Below are 18,267 nucleotides of genomic sequence, written 5' to 3'. Positions count from 1 at the left end.
GGAGAAGAGTCTCTGATGCAAGATTGCTTGTAAAATGAGTTAACTGTACTCCTCACCGTAATTTCTTACTGCAGCTTATTTCCAGAATGCACTAAAAGAAGAAACAGGGAAACTTACCAGGGAAACTCTCACCCCTCACAGAACGGTCTGTGGAAGAAAAATCGCTAGGCAGATGATCAGCGCCTGCCTTGGACGTGACTGAGTTTTCCCCCCAAAATAGATTTGCTGCAGGGGAGGCGTCTGCAGCCGGCTGGGCCGGGCTCTGGAAAGTGCCTTCGGCTATTGAAGCACTTATTGCATCGTCCAAGTCATCCAGGTCATCAATCTCAAAATCATTCTCATGAAACTTCTGCCCTCCAGTTGCCAAAGGACTCTCACTTCCCACATTGCTTATAAGGGGATCACTTTTCCTTCGGTTCTCTGAACTTGCTCCATTCAGTGTTGAAGGCCACCAGCGTGTCTCAGCTTCCATGTCTGGATTTTGGAGTCCCGTTATTCCACCGGCTTCCCTCTTGGGACAAGATACGCCTGAACTTTCCATGGCAGAAGAGGAGGTGTCCCAGGTAGAATCTTTCATGAAAACAGATGGATTGGCACTGGCCCATCCTTGAGAGGGTGGCGGATGAAGGCCAGACAGGCGGGGAACGTCACCAAGCCGCTTGCCAGAAAATGGTCCAGAAGTAGAGTCGGCCCCTTGAGGAAGCGGGGAAGACGTTTTTCCCAGCTGAGAAGAGTACCTTCCATCGTGGGAGTCATCATAGTCAAAATTACATTTGTAGTTCATATCTAAAAATTTGTCAGTACCGGTTCTGTTTCCATTTCTGGAAATGCTCAACAGTTTTCTTCTGTATACAAAAAAATATAACATTGTTTTAAAAATTCCCAAATAAATTTGCTGTTTCCTTCTCAGAAACACCTCTTCTTAATCTTTTACCTTACTTACAACTCACAACCCAATTTAGATCCCTGCCTATAAAACATAATTGACATTAAAACATCTGTTTGAGTGTATAAATATACATATACAGTACATACAATATATCTATCCTTAATAGCAATGTATTGTCCTATGGAATCTTTCCTAACTGACAGAAACATTTTCAGTCAATACTGAAATTGAATAATTTCAACAATTCAATCAATACTCCTGACCCTCAACGGCCATGGATAATAAAATGTTTCCCCATTTAAAAAGTATGTTTAATTATTATTCACCCATGAGTTTCCTGCAGAACTATGATACTGTGGTATTATCTGATCATTAAGAACTCTCTTGTTCTACATCATTCCTGTTTCTCTAAGATTAGTAAGAAACAATTCCCCCCCCTTATGGACTAGGTGTATTTTCCAAGGTTGGACTTCTGTGGAGGTTTTACAGCCCTGAATTGAATAGTCCTGAAATTATAAGATACTAAATCCCAATGAAAAAAGGGAAATTATTTGCATAATTCTGCTTCTGAAATAAATATGGGCAGGATTCCATGCAGCAATACCCTGTGACAAAGAACTCTCTAGAAGTCATCTTGCAGACATAAAAAAACCCCGGCCTGCATTAAGAGAATCTCAGGGGACTGAACCAACTTGGACAAACCTATCCCATCTTCATTTCTTCAGGTAAAGAAGCAAAGACCCTCATCGCATTCCAAACTCCCAACAGACCTGCAATCTCTAAGCCGAAGCAGCTCTGGGCCACCTAGCAGAGACTTCAGTTCTCTTTCTGGAACGGCGTCCACCAGTTGACAGATCTCTTCCATTACACATTGGAGGGACTGGCCTGAAATGTAACAGGGTTCAGTCACATATTTTGCATGGCAGCAGCAGTGCAGAACTGGCTGACTATCATCCAAAGATTGTGGAATACGTCACAATGTTTTACCTTCCTTCCTTCCTTCCCTCCTTTTGGTCGTTCCTCCAAACTCCGGAAGTTGTTTCACTGAGAGTTCAGGATTCAGTGTTGTCTCATCAGCTGTTCTTTGGGGAAAATGCCTAACAATGTTAAGAATTATTAAGAAATGCAGACATATAGCATGAAGTAGATACACTTTATACCAAATAGAATTTTAACGAGACAGTGATTTTATGCACACATCCACAGTATTCCTGTCAACAAAAATTGTATGTATTTCTATAGTCAATGACGATTAGGAAAGTATGGAAGTAATGGAAATTAAATTTGAGTAAAACAACTGTACTGAAGTTTGAAGGTGTTCATTTTTCAATGAGTGCTTCTTCTCTTTTGCTTAAATACCACCAGCCAGAGAAATTATTTGATTTTTCCAGTTTTTGCAATAATGCACCTGTCACATGTATTGATTTATTGGGTTAAGTCAGTTAACAAATCTTTATAAATACAAATAATAAAACTTCGGTAGAATTAATAACCACACATTGTTGAGATTTTTCCCCATTATTGCAGATTATCGGTTTCAGGCCTGACTATAGCATTGAGCAGAGAGTGATCCTGGCTCTCCGTGATCTCTCAGCACTGAACAAGGTATCCTTTGAGCCAGCTGGAAGGGAACCTTCCCAGCCCCCAACCCAGAAAGACCGGGGAAGTATTTGCAAAGTCAGCTCTTAATGGCTGTATTTCCATGATCTGCCACTCCCTGGGGAAGCGTTCATCCCCACAAAGACTAACGAAGGCAGTCAGGTTGGTTCACAGGAAGGCCGGTCACTGCAAAGACAGCTGAGGGGTCCCAGGAAAGCATATCAGAGCACTGCTGGAGCTACAGGTAGACCTTAACTTACAACCATTCATTTAGTGACCATTCGAAGTTACAACAGCATTGAAAAGCATGACTTATGATCAATTTTTACACTTACGACCGTTGCAGCATCCCCATGGTCATGTGATCAAAAGTTGGCTGCCTGGCAACTGGCTCATATTTATGACGCTTGCGGTGTCCCGCGGTCAACCGATTCCCTTTTGCACCCTTCTGGCAAGCAAAGTCAATGGGGAAGCCTGATTCACTTCTCCACTTTATTATGTCATGCCTGCGAGCCATCTTTTCTTTTAGACTTCAAGCCTGCCACACTTTCTACTGTCTATTTTCTATTGTGGGAAAATGGGAGGTGGGATTATATGGAGTTGGGTGAGATGTAGCCATAACAACATTCTTCTTAGAAAGCCAAGGTCATCTTTGCCTCTGCACCTGGCTGGAACTGGATGGGAGGAATCTGTCTTTGTGGCAGTGGGAGATTGGACCATGGGATGGACTTGTGGGTGTGGGGGCAGGATCTTGAACTTTCAACTGGGTGGGGAAATCTGGAAGCTTTCAGATTTGGGTTTTCCCAAATGTACCAACATGGTTCTTTTAATAAATTGGAACTTTGAGGAATCCTTTGCCTCGGACTCTGATTTAATTTTGGAGGCTATTTGGAACCCTGATATATTAACTGAACTGCAGTAATTCACTTAACTATGGCAAGAAATGTCATAAAATGGAGCAAAACTCAATAAATGTATTGCGCAGTGGTTAGAGTGCAGTACTGCAGGCTACTTCTGCTGACTGCCGACTGCCCATAATTTGGCAGTTCAAATCTCACCAGGCTCAAGGTTGACTCAGCCTTCCGTCCTTCCGAGATGGATAAAATGAGGACCCAGAGTGTTGGGGGCAAGAGGCTGACTCTGTAAACCGCTTAGAGAGGGCTGTAAGAGCACTGGGAAGCAGTATATAAGTGCTATTGCTTGCTTAACAGCAGAAATTTGGGGACAATTGTGGTGGTGAAGACTACCTGTCGAGTGGGGAATCCAACCCCTACCTGCCCCCATGTAATTTTGGGGAGGGGGGTGGAAACAAACCACAGAAGAGCTTGATCCTATGCTGGCAGCTACTGGTAAACATCTCCCTTTCCTCTGGGGATGTTGAGAGTCCAAGCTCACCCACCTAAAACCACCACCTGCCCTTTTAGAACAATTTGGTTGTTTTTACCTTCATTGTTTTATCTTTAGGGAGACTTCTGCTCATTCAGAGCATTCAGATATATACATACCAGCTATTTTCCCAAGGGGCCATTCCAGAAAAATGCTCTTTGCTTATTCATACTAACCCTTAAGACAAATTCTAGTGTACCTAATGGTCTTCAGCCCGAACGAAGCAGGTAGCATCTCCTCTTCTGGGGATGGGGGGATGAAGTCCGCATAGTCTTCAGACTCACTTCTTCCATCATCAGGTTCTTCATTCCCACTTAAGGGGAAGCCAGAATCATTTTGCTCTTTAACTAAAAAAGAGCATATATTAAACAAAAGACCACTGGAAAATAATGAACACATTTAATCATTAAAAATATAAAGTTAAATTACAACAGTAAGTGGTTAGAATGCAGTATTGCAGGCTAACTCACTGCTTACTCCAGGAATTTGATTCTGGATGGCTAAAGGTCAACTTCCGTCCTTCCTAGGTTGGTAAAATGAGGACCCAGATGGTTGGGGGCAAGAGGCTGACTCTGTAAATGCTTAGAGAGGGCTGTAAAGCCCAGTGAAGCAGTATCTAAGTTTAAGTGCTATTGCTGTTGCTAATCAAATAAGGAAAAGCATTAAGTACATCTAATGATATTCTGTGATTAGATGTGCTGATTAGTGGGGACACATACCCAACTCTTTTTAACATAGTCAAGTTATGTGATAGGGAACAAGGTCAGACGTGGACTAGGGAGAACCAGATCCGAACAGCAACAGAGCTACAAGTTACTTGGTATGACCTCAGGCTGAAAGGGGTGGGTGGGTTTGATTGGTTTCCCTAATGCAGCTGATGTGAAGCCATATGGCATTTGAGGTGACTCTCTTGGGAAGGAGCACCATGGCAGAAGACCTGCACAAACACCATCACCTTGACTAGCCCTGGAAAATAAGCAGCAATGGGGCTGCTTAGCTCTTAGTTTGGGACCTGATGAGGAATTTCAAGGTTGTAGGTTAGACCTGGAAGTTGGAAAATGACTTTCCAATGACTTCTCCTCTTCACATTCTCCATTTGAAACTATCTATTTGACTGGAATTAAAAGGGTCAAGACAGGGAACAGGCAGGCTGCCTCCCTCTTGTTCCTTATGAAGCATTTGTATTTTCCTATTTGTATAAATATACACATCATTACATTTTTCATTCTCTCTTCCTGTGTTAGGCATCTTTGGCTTGCTGGTAGAGGGGCTTTTTGCAGTCTTTCTGTCGTTTACAGACAGCTTATCTCGAAATGATACAGACTGTCGTGGACATATTTTCTGTGGTCCAGTTGTTTCAAAGTCCTCCATGTCTTCCCAAATATCAGTAAGGTCAATAAATGAGTTGTTTGAACAATTATGGTCTTGGGTGGGGATCTCAGATCTCCCCACCTTGCAGTCCCCATCACTTTCTTTCACGGAAGAGATGAAACCATCTAAATTCTTGACCTCTTGATCATTTGAATGGTCTCGTTTTCCTTCTTGAACTTTCAGTGTTGTTTCAAACAGCACATTAATTTTGGTCTGCTTATTTTTAATACCACTTTGTTTTTCCAAAGAAGAATTGATATTCTTGTTCTTCAAGGCCAAAGGTTTTCTTCCACCCAGATATCCTGATGCGCAGTCATCAAGGCAATTCATCTTTCTGAATATAAATTCCCTGCAAAAATGGGTAAGTTTAGACTCTAGCCAGTCATAAATGATAGAACCCTTAGAAGCCGGTCAGATCCAGCACAAGGTACGGACTCCAACAAGGTGCCCCTTTTGCCACTATTTTGGTGTGATTACAGACATGTGTTTGAATATTGTAAGAAGCTATGCTATTATGTACTTATTCCGCAGCTACTTTAACTCTGAGAAAAATGTACAATACCTGATGTTATTCAATTGCTATTACCATATGCCAGCATTTTATGGCAAAAATCAGAACACCCTCTCTAGTGTTCAGAAACCTCTTCTCTAGATTCATTGGCAGCATATTTATGGTTTTAAATGTTTATTATTAAATATATTTATTATTAAATAAAAGACATTTATTGACCTGGATTCATGGTCAATAAAGTCTGGAAGAATTCTAAGGGGGCTTCAACACTCCACTAACATCCTGCACCTAAACTATGATTAAATAACTCTTGTACGTTCATGGAATACATTTTGCCTTTGTGCCCTATCTGGATGCCATCATGATAAAAATGGATATTTATTTAAAAAAAATTTTTTTAAGGGCAACCACTTCAAATAGTGTAGGTAGTGTATGTATAACACAAATACATAATAAATCAAAAAGAAGAATAACCCATCTAAACGCAAATATATAAAAACAAATGATAAAATGACAACAAAACCACCACTGGGGGGGCTCCAATTAACTGGCCCCTTATCAGCACAGTTCCTGGGTCCCAAAAGATGACAAGGCTAAGCAGAAGGAGCTGGGGCATCTCCTCCCTGGACAGCACGTGGGGTGAGCAGATGTTCTTGGGAGAAGGGGCCCCCGCAAGGAACCAACTCCTATGTCAGACATCTGAAGTGTTTAAACGTTTTGTTGTTAGGGCATTGCAGGTACTCATTCTGTTCTTTAATGTCCTGCAATCCTTTAAATGTCCTACAACCTCCCCCCCCCCCCCCAAAAAAGACAGGCCCTGATTAGGTCCACTGTCTAATCTATGTAGCATGTTATTTTGTAAGCTTCCAGTGTTGTGATGAATTGTGACACACTATACATGTCATAAACAGATATTTCAAAAGGATGAACAGGTAGTTCTCAGGTTACAAAGAAATTGGGGTTGGAGTTGCCATCACTAAGTGATGCGTCATAAAGCATGATGATACACGATCACATCACTTAATGGCAATCCTGGCAGTCCCAGTTGCCGTCATAAGCCCGAGAGGCCCAAGTTGTTAAACGGGAAGAGGCAGGACTTCCAGGATAACTGGGGTGTGTGCCAGGGTGAGGCCTTGCATAGGCCAGGCATGAATTGCAGGAGGAACCGTGAGGGCAGAGCATAGGTGAGGGGTGCTGCGGGCAGGGAAAAGTGGCAACTACTGATGACTTTCTCTGCTGTCTTCCCCATTGATTTAGCCTATGGAAAGCCGGCAAGGATGTTCACAAATGGTATCAGATTGTGATCGGTTACAGAGTGCCTGATCACATGACCACAGGGTTGCTGTGATGGCTGGAACCTTGAGGACTTGTCAAATGCCCATTTTTTTCAGGGCTGTCATAACTCTGAACAGATACACACTATAGATTTAAAGTAGGCATTTTTAAAAATTACAATAAAACTATCCCCCAATTGAAAACCTTTCAACCAAAGCACGCGAGTTCAAAGGAATGAGGTACAAGATAGATGTGGAAGAGGAAAAAACAACAACAGAATGTCACTTGTCCTTTGCAGTTCCCTCTCAACGCTAATCCTCCAATATAGCAAGTTGTAAGGAGTTGTAATGGTACTTGTGGGGGTGGGGGGAGATGCTGCCTAGGGAACTGTCAGATGAGGGACAGCGTAGCCCACAGCTGCATAGCGGGCAGAACAAATGGCTCAGAAGGGACCAACCTACCCCAGGTCAGGCTGTAAAAGGTGACGGTGAGACAATCTATAGACTGTCAGTGGGACAAATGTATTTTCAGATTTGCAAGGTTCTGTTAATGTAGCTTTACAATCAAGTAGAAGTATTGATTTATCTGATCATCTTTCCTGGCTGATCTACCTGGCAAGGCTGAGAGCAATGCCCTGTTATGTTTTACATTAGGCAAGCCAGTCAGTCTCTATACAAAAGAAACACATTTCTGATGTAAAGGTGGCAACAGACTCAAACTACTGACAGAATGCTCCCCCCCCCCCCCCCGCCAGCTACTCCATCACTGACCTCATGGTAGCAATCCCTGAGAAAAAGGATTCCAAGTCTTAAAAAGCCAAGTTGAAACTCGGCAGATTTCATACCATTTAATGTAGCTAAACTCACAATGTCTTGAACTAATCAGTCAGCTTGGCCAGTTATGTCTGCTCCCTGCTGTGCCTCTCTTTCACTGCTTCCCTTTTCCTCCTTGCTCCACATCTCAGCACAGATGGTACCATTAAGGAAACAGGCAGGGTACCTGGAATTGTTAGCCCAGCTGCCTATGCTTTCTGGATCAAGGGAGGGGATTCATCCTTAAGCCGGGATGATGGGCCTGCTGCTGTTTGTTCACTTTCCTCAAAAACCATGGCTAGATCTGACCATTTTGAATAACTTTTACTGGATCTCCAACTATTCCTGGCTGTGCTGATAGAAATGGATAGTCTGGATCCTTTTCTGTCAGGTTTCAGATGACTGAAATGCGATCAATTGCATTTGTGGGTGACTCTGATGGAGGGAGTGTCCGTCCTGTACCTCCTTATGTACCACTTATGAGTGGTAATGGGAGGCAGAAGGCAGAGCTGCAGACCAGACAACTGGCAGGTCAATGATTTCTTAGATCACCAAAGGAAAAGGAGTGTGGGAAGCATCCTAGAAGGAAGCCACTGGGTCCCTTTTGGGGGGAATGAAAGAAAAGGTCTTTGCGGAAACCTTACAATAAAGATATGGGGCTGAGCTGCTTGTCCAGACTTCAAAGGACGAATGCTTTAACCTCTCAGTGTATCTTTCTAGCCTGGTTCCAGGGTTTAGGAATGGGGGCCCAGGGGGTGTGAAGGGGGACGGAAGGATCTGGCTGTAGCCTGTTTTCTGGGGGCATCTCAGGGTGGGATGCTCTCCTCCCTCCTCCCCCTCCCCCATCTATCTACCTGGAGCTGGTGACCCTCCCTTTTACCTCTCTGACCTGGAGCAGCCAGGAGGAGGAGGAGATACGGCCTGGGCGTCTGTGAAGGTCCAGATGGGGAAGAAGAGGCTTCAGCTTAACCCTCGCAAGACTGAGGGGTTCTGGGCTTGGGGGTCCCACCAGGGTTCCCACCTTTTGGGCCCAACGGGACTTTCCCAGAGAAAGGAATCGGGCGCAGCGCAGGCAGCTCCGTTTGGGCGGGAGGCTCTTCTCTTCCTGGACTGGGAGGCGCTGCCCACCGTCAGCCTCCCGAGGGGGTCACGGTGCTCTACGGGAAGGCCTGAAAGCTGCTGTGGCCGCCTGGAGAGCAGCAGCCCCGGCCGTCCTGGGCGCCCTGCGGAAGGGCCGAGGCCCCTGAGGGACCAGCCCCCTCCCCGCGCTTCTCCCACCCCTCCCGCCACGGAACCGGAGAGCCCCTGTCCCGCCGGACCCCCGTTTCCCCGGCGGCCTCCACCAAAGGCTCCACGGGAGGCCAGCAACCGCAGGGCAGGCTGGCTGAGGAGGCCACTGCGCGGCTTGCAAGGCGCCGCCGGCCTCCCTCGCAAGCGGCAACCGCCTCGCCCGGAGCGACGTGCTCTCAGCCGCCTCCCTTCTTCCCCCGTCCCTCCTCCTTGGCGAGCGCCCCCTCGACTCACGCGGGCCTGGGCGCGGCGGGCGGCCTGAGGGCGCTCCTGGCCCAGTGGCGCTGCAGCTGCTCCTGCAGGTTGTTGCGCGGACGGTCCGCCATCGCGGCGGAGGCTTCGGACGTCGCGCCTTCCCGGCCCGGAGGCGCCCGATTGGAGCCCGCCCGCCCTGCCCCGCCCGCGGAAGTGACGCCGAGCGCCTTCCGGAGACCACGCCCACACGCGTATTCTGGGTTTGAAGCCTTTATTAACCGCCGCGCGCGCAGTGCGCCTGCGCCGATGCCTAGCCGTCGCACTCGTCCGGGGCTCAGCCTCGCCTCACAGCAGGGGGAGCGGGAAGGAGGCGCAGTCGGCCAGGCCGCACATGTTCTTCCCGCGCTCGATGTTGAAGTACCTGCCGGGGCAAAGAAGAGCCTCGTGAGCCCCCCGGAGCGCCCCGCCCGCTGTCGAGAGCCGGGGCTGGTGCGGGGGGTCCCCGGGGGGCGCTGCCTGCATTACCCGTCCATGCCCCACCGGGGCCCCCAGGAGTTTTTCACGATCCAGAAGGGCTCGCCGTCCGCTTCCCCGTAGCCCACGGCCAGGACGGCGTGGTTCACTTTGTCCGGGGTTCGGTCGCACTCCGTGCTGTGGGGAGAGAGACGGAGCAGCGGTTGGAGAGCGCGTCAGGCCGAGTCAAAGCGGGAAAGGACCCCAGCGGCCCCTCGGGCTCTTCAGAGAGAAGCGCCGGGGTGATCACGAAGGATCCGATCCAGAAGCCCTCAAGGGAGTCTTGAAGCAGAAGCGAGAGAGGCCCTCGTTCTCCTTTCGCTGCTTACCTGGATCGCTTATTAGATGCAAAGGCAGAAAGGGAAACAGTATCTAAATGCGATATGCATGCAAAAAGGGCAAATAGAGTTTTAAGATGAAGCAACCTATTTAATTTCTAGATCATAGGAAGGAATTGGGGGTTTCTGCACAGGAACTTAAGTCAGTGTTATGCCCAGGTGGGGTACCACATTTTTAGGGAACAGTTTACAGGACAGCGAGTTGCGTAGGAGCCTGGGAACAAAAATTATGAGGAAAAAATGGAAGTATACAGGGCGAGTTTGAAAAAGAAGCGATGGGAGGGGGGAATATCATTTCCAAGGATCTGGAGATGGCAAGCCTTGTTCCTCTTGTCCCAAAGGGCAATTGCATCACAGGGCAGATTGTGGGTGAGTGGGAGGTGCGAAGGAAAAAGAACCAGGAGGGCCTTTGGCAGCGCTGGCTGGGTGGAAGGCCAGGTGGCCACAGGTCAGAGGCACTCAGCAGGGCTCTTCCAGCTAAAGGGCTTGAGAGGATCAGCTCATTTGCATGTGACTGAGAAGTTACAGGCTGATCAAAGAAAGTGAAACAACAGGACAAAGAGAGTAATCCTGGAAGTGGTTCCTTTGAGCAAGGAGGGCTGCCCAATGCCTCAAAGAAGTAAGCGTGGAGCCTGAAAGGGGCCCTTCCCTTTCATGTGGACCTATTTCTAATGCCCCTGCCCAGCTGGCCAATTTGCTTGCCACCTCCCAATTCAGCATGGGACTGTTGAACTGAACTGGGTGCCTTGGAGTTCTGCTGGGGACCTGAGGGGCCACGGAAGGAGGGCTGTTCTTGCAAGGGGTTGCCAGAGGGCCGTTGCTGGGAAAAGGGTGATTCTGGGGCCTTTGAGCAGCCATCCTCTTGGCATGAAGCAAAGCGGGGTGCGCCAACAGGGACTCACCTGGTGTAAACCCCCTCCTGATAGTGTACAAAGTCCTCCTTCACTTCAAAGGCAATGCTCACTGGGTTGTACGTACCCACTGCTTGCACCAGGCCTTGCTCATCGTACTGGAAAGAAAGAGGCCCGGCGTTACTGGGCAAGGGCCTCTGAGCATGTGCAGAAAGGGGACTGCCAGAGCAGACCCAAGTGAGGAGGAGCCCATTTTCAAGCCTCTTAATCTCTTTCAAAAGGGCACTCCAGGAAGGGCTGCTTTGTGGGGCAGGAGGTGGAAGTGGGTCCCCCAAGGAGCAAAGGGCTCTGCCGGTCGCTCACCAGTGAAATGTTGACCACGTCTTTGATGAACGCCACGGCCTTCTGAGGCTGGAACTTGCAGGTGCCGTTCTGCACATCATCACCAAAGGAGCCTTTTCAGACAGGGTTTCGCATAAGAGGCAACTTGCCTCCCTCACCTTGGATCAGAGCCCCCCTCCCCAAATACCTGAGCCTGATAAGGGTACCCCTCTTCATCCATGAGTCCCTTGTTGTACAGGATGTATTCAAAAGCCTGGCTGGGGAGCCCCCTGTGGAGGGAAGGAACAGCCTCACCATGCGGGCCCTTTATAGGAGACCTCGGAGGGCAAAGCTGCCTGGGGTGGGGAGAGAGGAACTGGGGTGATGGGGGGGGGCTCCCTGGGGGCCTCTCTTACCCACTGCAGCCAAAGTTGTTGAAGTTTTGAGCACAGTCAATCAGCTGCTGCTCCGCCTGGGAGAGGAGACAGGTTGAATTGCCAGCCTGGGAAAGCAGGCACTGAGGACCCGTGTCAAGCCCAGACAGCCTTCCTGCCTTACCTGGTGCCAGTTTCTTTCCTGGAGGCTGGGGGTCTTTGCAGCCGAGGGCTGCTCCCAGCTCTGCCACTGTGCTTGGCAGCGAGCAAGCTTGCCCTGTAGGGGCTGAGGTTTCCCACAGGAGCCTGGGCAGAGGAGCCAGAGAATGTCCTGTGCCCACCCTGACCAAAGTGAAGCCCAGAATAACGGGGACGCAGCCTGGCCCCAAGCGTCCCCCAGATACGGCGGACACCTGGGGCCAGGCTGCGTCCCCCTTGCTCCTCAGCAGACCCACTGGGTGGAGGCTCTCGCAGGTGGAAGTCAAGCGGTGAAGGCACCAGGCTAGACAGGGGGACAGAGTTCTAGTCCCACTATAACCATGAATGGTGGCTATGTTGCTTTGGACCGGTCACTCTCCCAGCCCATCAAGCGTCAATGGGTGGCTGAGGGGAAAATAAGGGGAGGAAGGCCTGTTGCCTTGAGTTGTCTGTAAACGTAATGAAGGTGGCATATGAACAAACCCCTGCTGGGCTGGGGCTCAGGCGGGGCTGCTTGCTCTCTCTGCCACAAATGTCCAGCATGAAAGCCCCTCCCCCTTGGCAGGAGAAGGCTGGGGCTTCCCAGTCAGGGCTTTGGGCCCCCATTAGCTGCCCCTGTACAAGCCACCACCTGTCCAGAAGAAGGGAGACGCTGAGGAGATTGGCTCAGGAGCATCATCGCCAAGAGAGTAGTAAGAAGTGCGTCCTGCTGAGCTGCAGGTGAGACTGGAAGGACCCCAGGAGGACTTGCAAGGGGGGGCTGTGGGTTTCGGCCATGGAATCCCCTCTGCTTGTGCTGACGAGGGTGGTCCTGGCTTTCTCCAACAGAGCAGGCCTCATACCAAAAGGCCCTCAGTTATCCTTCGCCAAGATCTTTAAAAAAAGATGGAGTGCAAACAAGCCTCACCAAATTCAGCAGCTTCCCTGTTTTTATGGCAATGGCAGACTCCAAGCAGCCGGTGGTGGAAAAGGTCCAGCAGCTGCCACAGGGGCCCTGGTGGGGAGGGGGGAACAGGAGGAGAGGAGAGACGTGAGAAGACCCCCCTTGCCCAGCTTTTGGGCAAGGCTCCCGAAGGGCAGAGGGAAGCTCCCTCCCTTCGTGAAGCCCTGCCGGCTGCCCAGAGTCCTGTGCGCATTGTGTAGGGGTGACCGAATTACCTGGTCCTTGACAGGGCTGACAAACTTTCCTTTCTTCCGCCAGTCGATGGCCCTCGGGTAGGGCCCAGAGCTCCTGGGGAAGTTGCCCACGGTAGCAGAGCAGTTCTGGAGGCAAGTGGGAAGCGGTTACAGCCCAGCCCATCTTGCTCTCCCTGTGCCTGAACAGACCATGAGGGGGGGCACACTCTGGGGAAGCTCTGGAGGTGTCCCTGGCCACCACAGCCAGCCTGCTTCTCATGGGTGGGGCCAAAGAAAGGGTTGGGGGCTCATTCCCTCACAGCAGCCCTCCGTACTGTAATCACCACCACCACCCCGGCGATGTGGGCCAGCCGAGGCTTTGGTGTTTTGTGAGGCACATCTCTATCTGAAGGAGAGAAGCTAAGGGCTGTGGCTTCCCTGGTGCAGGAGCTGCATTTGAGAGAGAGGAAGGGCACTGAAAGGGGCTGGCAGGGCTCCGATTCTGGTGAGAAGCCTTCCCTTGTTGCTCTGACATTCAAGTGCTTTGCCCCCCCCCCTCCCTTTTAATGCTTATGGCAATTGTAGCTTTGGGGATGGTGAGATGCTGACCTCCTGCCCCTCCTTCCTCAACCCTGGACTCCAGGTCCCAGAATGCAGCTGCTAAGCATACTGGCAGGGGAATTCTGGGAGTTGAAGCCTGTGTGTCTTAAAGGTTTCCAAGGTTGAGAGTCTCCCCTCTAGCAGGGGGGGGGGGGGGGGACTGGCTTGCAAGCGGAGTTTTATGCCCCTCCTGATCTTAGACGCCCAGGTGGCTTTACCTGAGGGTAGTGCCAGAGATACTGCTTCCTGAATTCAGTGAAGGTCATATCTGAGAACTGGTTCAAGCCCACTGAGGAGAGAAACGGGGGGGGGGTCAGGAGGGGCTCCCACTCCCACTTTTCTCAGCCGCCAGAAGGAAAGGGGGGGGGAGCAGCGCCCCTACTTCGGAAGCTGGAGTTGCCTGCATTGTGCTTGTCGATCTTCTGCTTGTTGTCCAGGAAGATCCGCAGCCGGTGCCGGAACTCCTCCTGGGAGCGGTACTCCCGCCGGTGCTGCAGCGCCAAAGAGAAAGCGAGGCGAGGCTTCGGCGGCCGCGAGCAGGGAGGGAGTTCCCGGACGCGCCTCCAGCCTGGAATTCCCCCGGCCGCCCCCCGTGCTTACGCCCGGCTGGAAAGGCGGCCCTCCCGGCCTCTTGCCAGGCTCGCCTCCCTCCCCCCCGTCCGCCCCGCTCGCCCGCCTGGAGGGGCCCTGGGGCGCTGCTGCGGGGCTGTTGCGCTGGGCGGCGGCCGGTCCCGCCGGGGCTCCTGGCAGAGGCGCTTTACCTGCGAGGCCCACGCCTTGAAGATCTGCTCGCCTGCGGGAGGAAAAACGCAGGTCGGGAGCGGGCCGGGCGTGCGCCTCCCCCGCCGCCCCTTCTGGGAAAGCGCTGCCTCCCCGAGCCCCTGGCCTGCCCTGCCGGAGGGGCCGAGCGGGCCAGCTGCTCCCGCCAACCCGCGCACCTGAGGCGGAGTCGTTGGCGGCGCAGAGGCCGAGTGCCAACCCGGAGCAGAGCACCAAGAGCGGCAGCGCCCGTGGGGCCATGCTGGGCGCGGGACGGGCTGGCGGGACGGCTGCGAGTGGAGTGCTGAGCTTTGGAGCGGCGCTCCTCGGAAGTGGCGGAGGGGCTGGGTGGCTACTTGGGCAACCGAGGCCGGCCGCTGCCTCCGCCCCTTCCTGCCTCGGAGGCTGCTCTCTCACCGGCCTGGAGCGGTACCGGCAGGGGGGAGGCAGTGGAGCCGGGGAGCTGCGCTGGGTCGCCTTTGCCGGGGCTCCTGGCCGGAGAGCGGAAGCCCCGCGGGGCTGGGGGGGACCCGACGAAGGGAGCGTGTTGCCCCCAAGGAGGCTGGAGGGCCGCAGGGCCGCGTGGGACAGCCCCACCCAACAGCAGAATCCGGGCAGGAGTCTCCGGAACTCCTGGCAAAAGGATGTACCGGTTCTCAGAAAGAACTCTGGAGTCTCCGCTGTGGTGGCCCCAAAGGTGCTTTTCCAAAAAGCAGCTAGGCTGTCTTGAACTGAAGAAGCTTCTGGGATGAGAAGCAAAAGGTTTTCAAAGAAAAAAACCAAGAGCCCAGCTGCCTTTTTACAGATTAACAGAGTGGGAAGGGACCTTGTAGGTCACCTAGTCCAATCCCCAGCCCAAGCAGGAGACCCTACACCATTTCTGACAGATGGGAGTCCAGTCTCTTCCTGAAAGCCTCCAGGGATGAAGCTCCCACAATTTCCGAAGGCGACTTCTGTTCCGTTGGTTGATTGCTCTCACTGCCAGAAAATTATTCCTCATTTCCAGGTTGAATCTCTTCTTGATCACTCTCTTTGGGCAACCCCTCAAATATTGGAACCCTGCTATCCTGTCTCCCCTGGTCCTTCTCTTCCCTAGACTAGCCAGGCCCAGTTCCTGCAACCGTTCATCGTATGTTTTAGCCTCCAATCCCCAAATCATCCTGATTGCTCTTCTCTGCACTCTTTCTAGAGTCTCTGCACTCTTTTTAAAACTAGATGCAGTATTCTACGTGTGGTCTTACTAAGGCTTTATAGAGTGGTATTAGTACCTCCCTTGATCTTGATTCATTAATGCAGTTTAGGATTGCATTGGCATTGTTGGCACTGTTAGCTCCTATTTAATTGGTTGTCCATTAAGACTGCAAGATCCCTCTCACAGTCACTGCTATGAAGCATGGTTTCACCCAGTCTCTATGTGTCCTTTTGGTTTTTCTTGACTAAGTGTAAGACTTTACTTTTCACTACATTGAATTTCATTTTGTTAGATAGGGCCCAGTGTTCAAGTCTGTCAAGATCCATCTGGATCTGGAGCCTATCTTCAAAGGGGTACAGTTGAACTAAGGAGTGATAGAAGCAGATGGTGGGGGCAGAAGGTCCCTTTTGTGGCAAAGTGCCTGTCCATATTGCATGGGAGAAGGCCACGGTAAACCACTCCTGGATCTTGATCAAGGAAACCAGATGGAAAATATAAAACAATTGAGGGCTTCTCAGGTGATATGGCCTTCCAGATGTCCAGGATTTTTCAGGGTGCTAAGGGTGTTTGCAACATGGCTCAGTGAAAGCCTTTGGGGTGACTAGGTGCTGATGATGCCTTAGAGAAAAAGATCTGAAATTGCAAAGACAGAATTACAATGAAACATAAGAAGCAGGAACATGGGGAAGCTCAACCCACAGAAAGATGAAATGAAACTACTGAAAATTGCCATAATAAGCATCAGGGAAATGAGATGGGTGGTTGCTTTCTGTCAAACTACTCAGAGTGGGGGAAAAGCAAGAAAGTCTTTTGAAAACTTGACACATTTTATTAAAAGGCACTTGTGAATATAGACAGAAGGGACCTTGGAGATCATCTAGTCCAGAGATCGTCAACCTTTTGTACTTCAGGGACCACTAAATTTGTAATTTTAAATCCGTGGATCACTAATATGATTTTTTAAAGTGATAAATAGTATTTAGTGCAATATAAAAATGCAAATATTTTTTCTGCGGATCACCAAAATTTTCTCACGGACCACCAGTGGTCTACGCTGTTCTAGTCCAAGCCCCGGCTCAGAACCTGTCCCATTGGACCCATGGGGCTGCCCCAAGACGAGGGGGGTCAACCTATTTTCCAAAGGACCAGACGGCAGCACAGGAAACAAAGATAGGAATTGATCTGGCTTGATGACTTGGGAAAGTTAACCTGAACAGAAGCTCCATTAGTCAGATATACCACCAAATACGCCACTGCATGTTTGTTGAACCTATCATTGCACGTCAAGCCCTGCTGACACCACACAGTGAACACAAAAATCAAATTGATTATATTATTGGCCCAAAGGAAGAAGAGCTCAGGTGTAACAGCAGAGGCCCAGCCAGGTGCTGACTGAAACACATCACAAGCTGCTCATGTACAAGTTCCAATATCAAGCTAAAGCTGCAGAAGAAAGCCAATTAGTTCCACAATGTGATGGTAATAACTAGTGGTTTGTTAAACTTGTGGGCTGCCTGACAATGCAGTCAAGGAATTAACCATAAAACCTATAAACCCTAAAAGAAGGCCCGGGGTAAGAGAGCAGATAGAATGAAGCGAGGGGGCCAGGTGAAGAGCATGTGTCTATAATGTTTTCAAGGAGAACCTTAGGAATTGTCTTAAAGTCCTGAAGCTTACTCACAGAGAACCAGAGGCTGTGAGAATGAAATCAAAGCATTTTTAAAGGTTGAGAGTTGAAAGATGAAGAAACAGAGGAAAACAAACTGGATGTCAGGACAAATGGTGGAAATTGCCAAGAGGAAAAAAGAGTCCGATGCCAAGTAATAAAACAATCTCAGGAAGTAACTTCACAAAGAATGTCAGAATTGTTAGAGGAAACAAGAAAGAGAACCAAAACTTCTGCATAAATATTACAAATGAAAACAGTTTCAGATCACCACCATCTCTTAATCCCTGGACTCCCCCAAGGAAGCTCTGAGGCAGACCTGGTAACTTGTGGCCCCTCAAGGAACTGCACAAAATGTAGCACAAGGCAAGACCGATGGTGCTTTGGAGTCTATATATACATGGCTCCTTCTTGAACTGCACTGCACAGCACAAACAAATTAGTGTGGGTGAGATGGTGGGCAGTCATCAGGGTCAGCTAAAGCACGCATAGAATGATGAGCCCAGGCTCAGTAGTGCCGGCCTGAGATGATGAGTGCAAGATAACATAGCTTTAGCTTGTAAGCTGCCTAGTGTGAAGACAAATGTGCATGCAATAAATGTGATAAGATTTAAAAGCGTTCCAGCTAAGTGGGGATTATAAATCCAATTGTTTTCAGGTCCAAAGGCTTAGAAAATGTAGTGGACGCCATAATTTTTGCAAAATACAGGTAATCCTTGAGTTACAACAGTTCACTTAGCGACTGTTTGAAATTATGACATAACCCTCCAAAGTACTTATGACAGACTCACCTTGCGATGATCTAGCGAGCCATTGGTTCCTTTGCCTGCTTCAGTGCATTGGTGGAGAAAACAGGTCTAAACTAATGCAAGATCATGGGACATTAGTAGTGCGAGTTCTCATGCTACTGATTTTGCACGATCTTGCACTACAGTATGTTAGGCCTCTGTTCTCAGGCCTGCACCAGGTTATATGAGATCACGGCCCCCAGAAGCTTCCAGTCTCGGCAAG

The 18,267-nt window shown here is 49.8% G+C and overlaps 2 protein-coding genes across 2 annotated transcripts in view; both read right to left on the bottom strand.

Annotated features, from left to right (window-relative positions):
- Positions 1-9,566, bottom strand: part of LOC309398018 (uncharacterized protein) — an 11,671-nt gene extending 2,105 nt beyond the window's left edge. Inside the window, exons 1-6 of the mRNA XM_081964501.1 lie at positions 9,368-9,566; positions 5,092-5,594; positions 4,074-4,221; positions 1,877-1,986; positions 1,660-1,774; positions 118-845 (exon numbers count right to left, since the gene is read on the bottom strand). Coding sequence (XP_081820627.1) covers positions 118-845; positions 1,660-1,774; positions 1,877-1,986; positions 4,074-4,221; positions 5,092-5,594; positions 9,368-9,459 — 1,696 coding nt within the window. The 5' untranslated portion in view covers positions 9,460-9,566. The remainder of the gene's footprint in view (positions 1-117; positions 846-1,659; positions 1,775-1,876; positions 1,987-4,073; positions 4,222-5,091; positions 5,595-9,367) is intronic.
- A 16-nt stretch (positions 9,567-9,582) lies between these two features.
- Positions 9,583-14,758, bottom strand: CTSH (cathepsin H). Its single transcript, XM_081964460.1, has 12 exons — positions 14,578-14,758; positions 14,401-14,432; positions 14,022-14,130; positions 13,858-13,928; positions 13,082-13,186; positions 12,831-12,917; positions 11,768-11,823; positions 11,560-11,641; positions 11,394-11,462; positions 11,082-11,188; positions 9,854-9,979; positions 9,583-9,749 (listed from the first exon to the last, which is right to left on the bottom strand). Exons 1-12 carry the CDS (start codon positions 14,657-14,659, stop codon positions 9,674-9,676), a joined length of 1,002 nt encoding a protein of 333 aa, XP_081820586.1. The 5' UTR covers positions 14,660-14,758; the 3' UTR covers positions 9,583-9,673.
- Between the last annotated feature and the right edge of the window lie 3,509 nt (positions 14,759-18,267).

This window comes from Natrix helvetica (genome assembly GCF_964273705.1).
Source record: "Natrix helvetica genome assembly, chromosome: 12".
In the NCBI taxonomy this organism is placed as follows: Eukaryota; Metazoa; Chordata; class Lepidosauria; order Squamata; family Natricidae; genus Natrix; species Natrix helvetica.
The sequence above is the reverse complement of the archived record's forward strand: the minus strand, read 5'-3'. Positions and strand labels throughout refer to the sequence as shown.

Coding starts and splice junctions, on each gene's coding strand:
- CTSH (XM_081964460.1), bottom strand. CDS start 14,659: ATGGCCCCACGGGCGCTGCCGCTCTTGGTGCTCTGCTCCGGGTTGGCA. Junction 13,187..13,857: donor ATCTCTGGCACTACCCTCAG/GTAAAGCCACCT, acceptor ACTTGCCTCCAG/AACTGCTCTGCTACCGTGGG. Junction 11,824..12,830: donor CAGGGAAGCTGCTGAATTTG/GTGAGGCTTGTT, acceptor CTCCTCTCCCAG/GCGGAGCAGCAGCTGATTGA.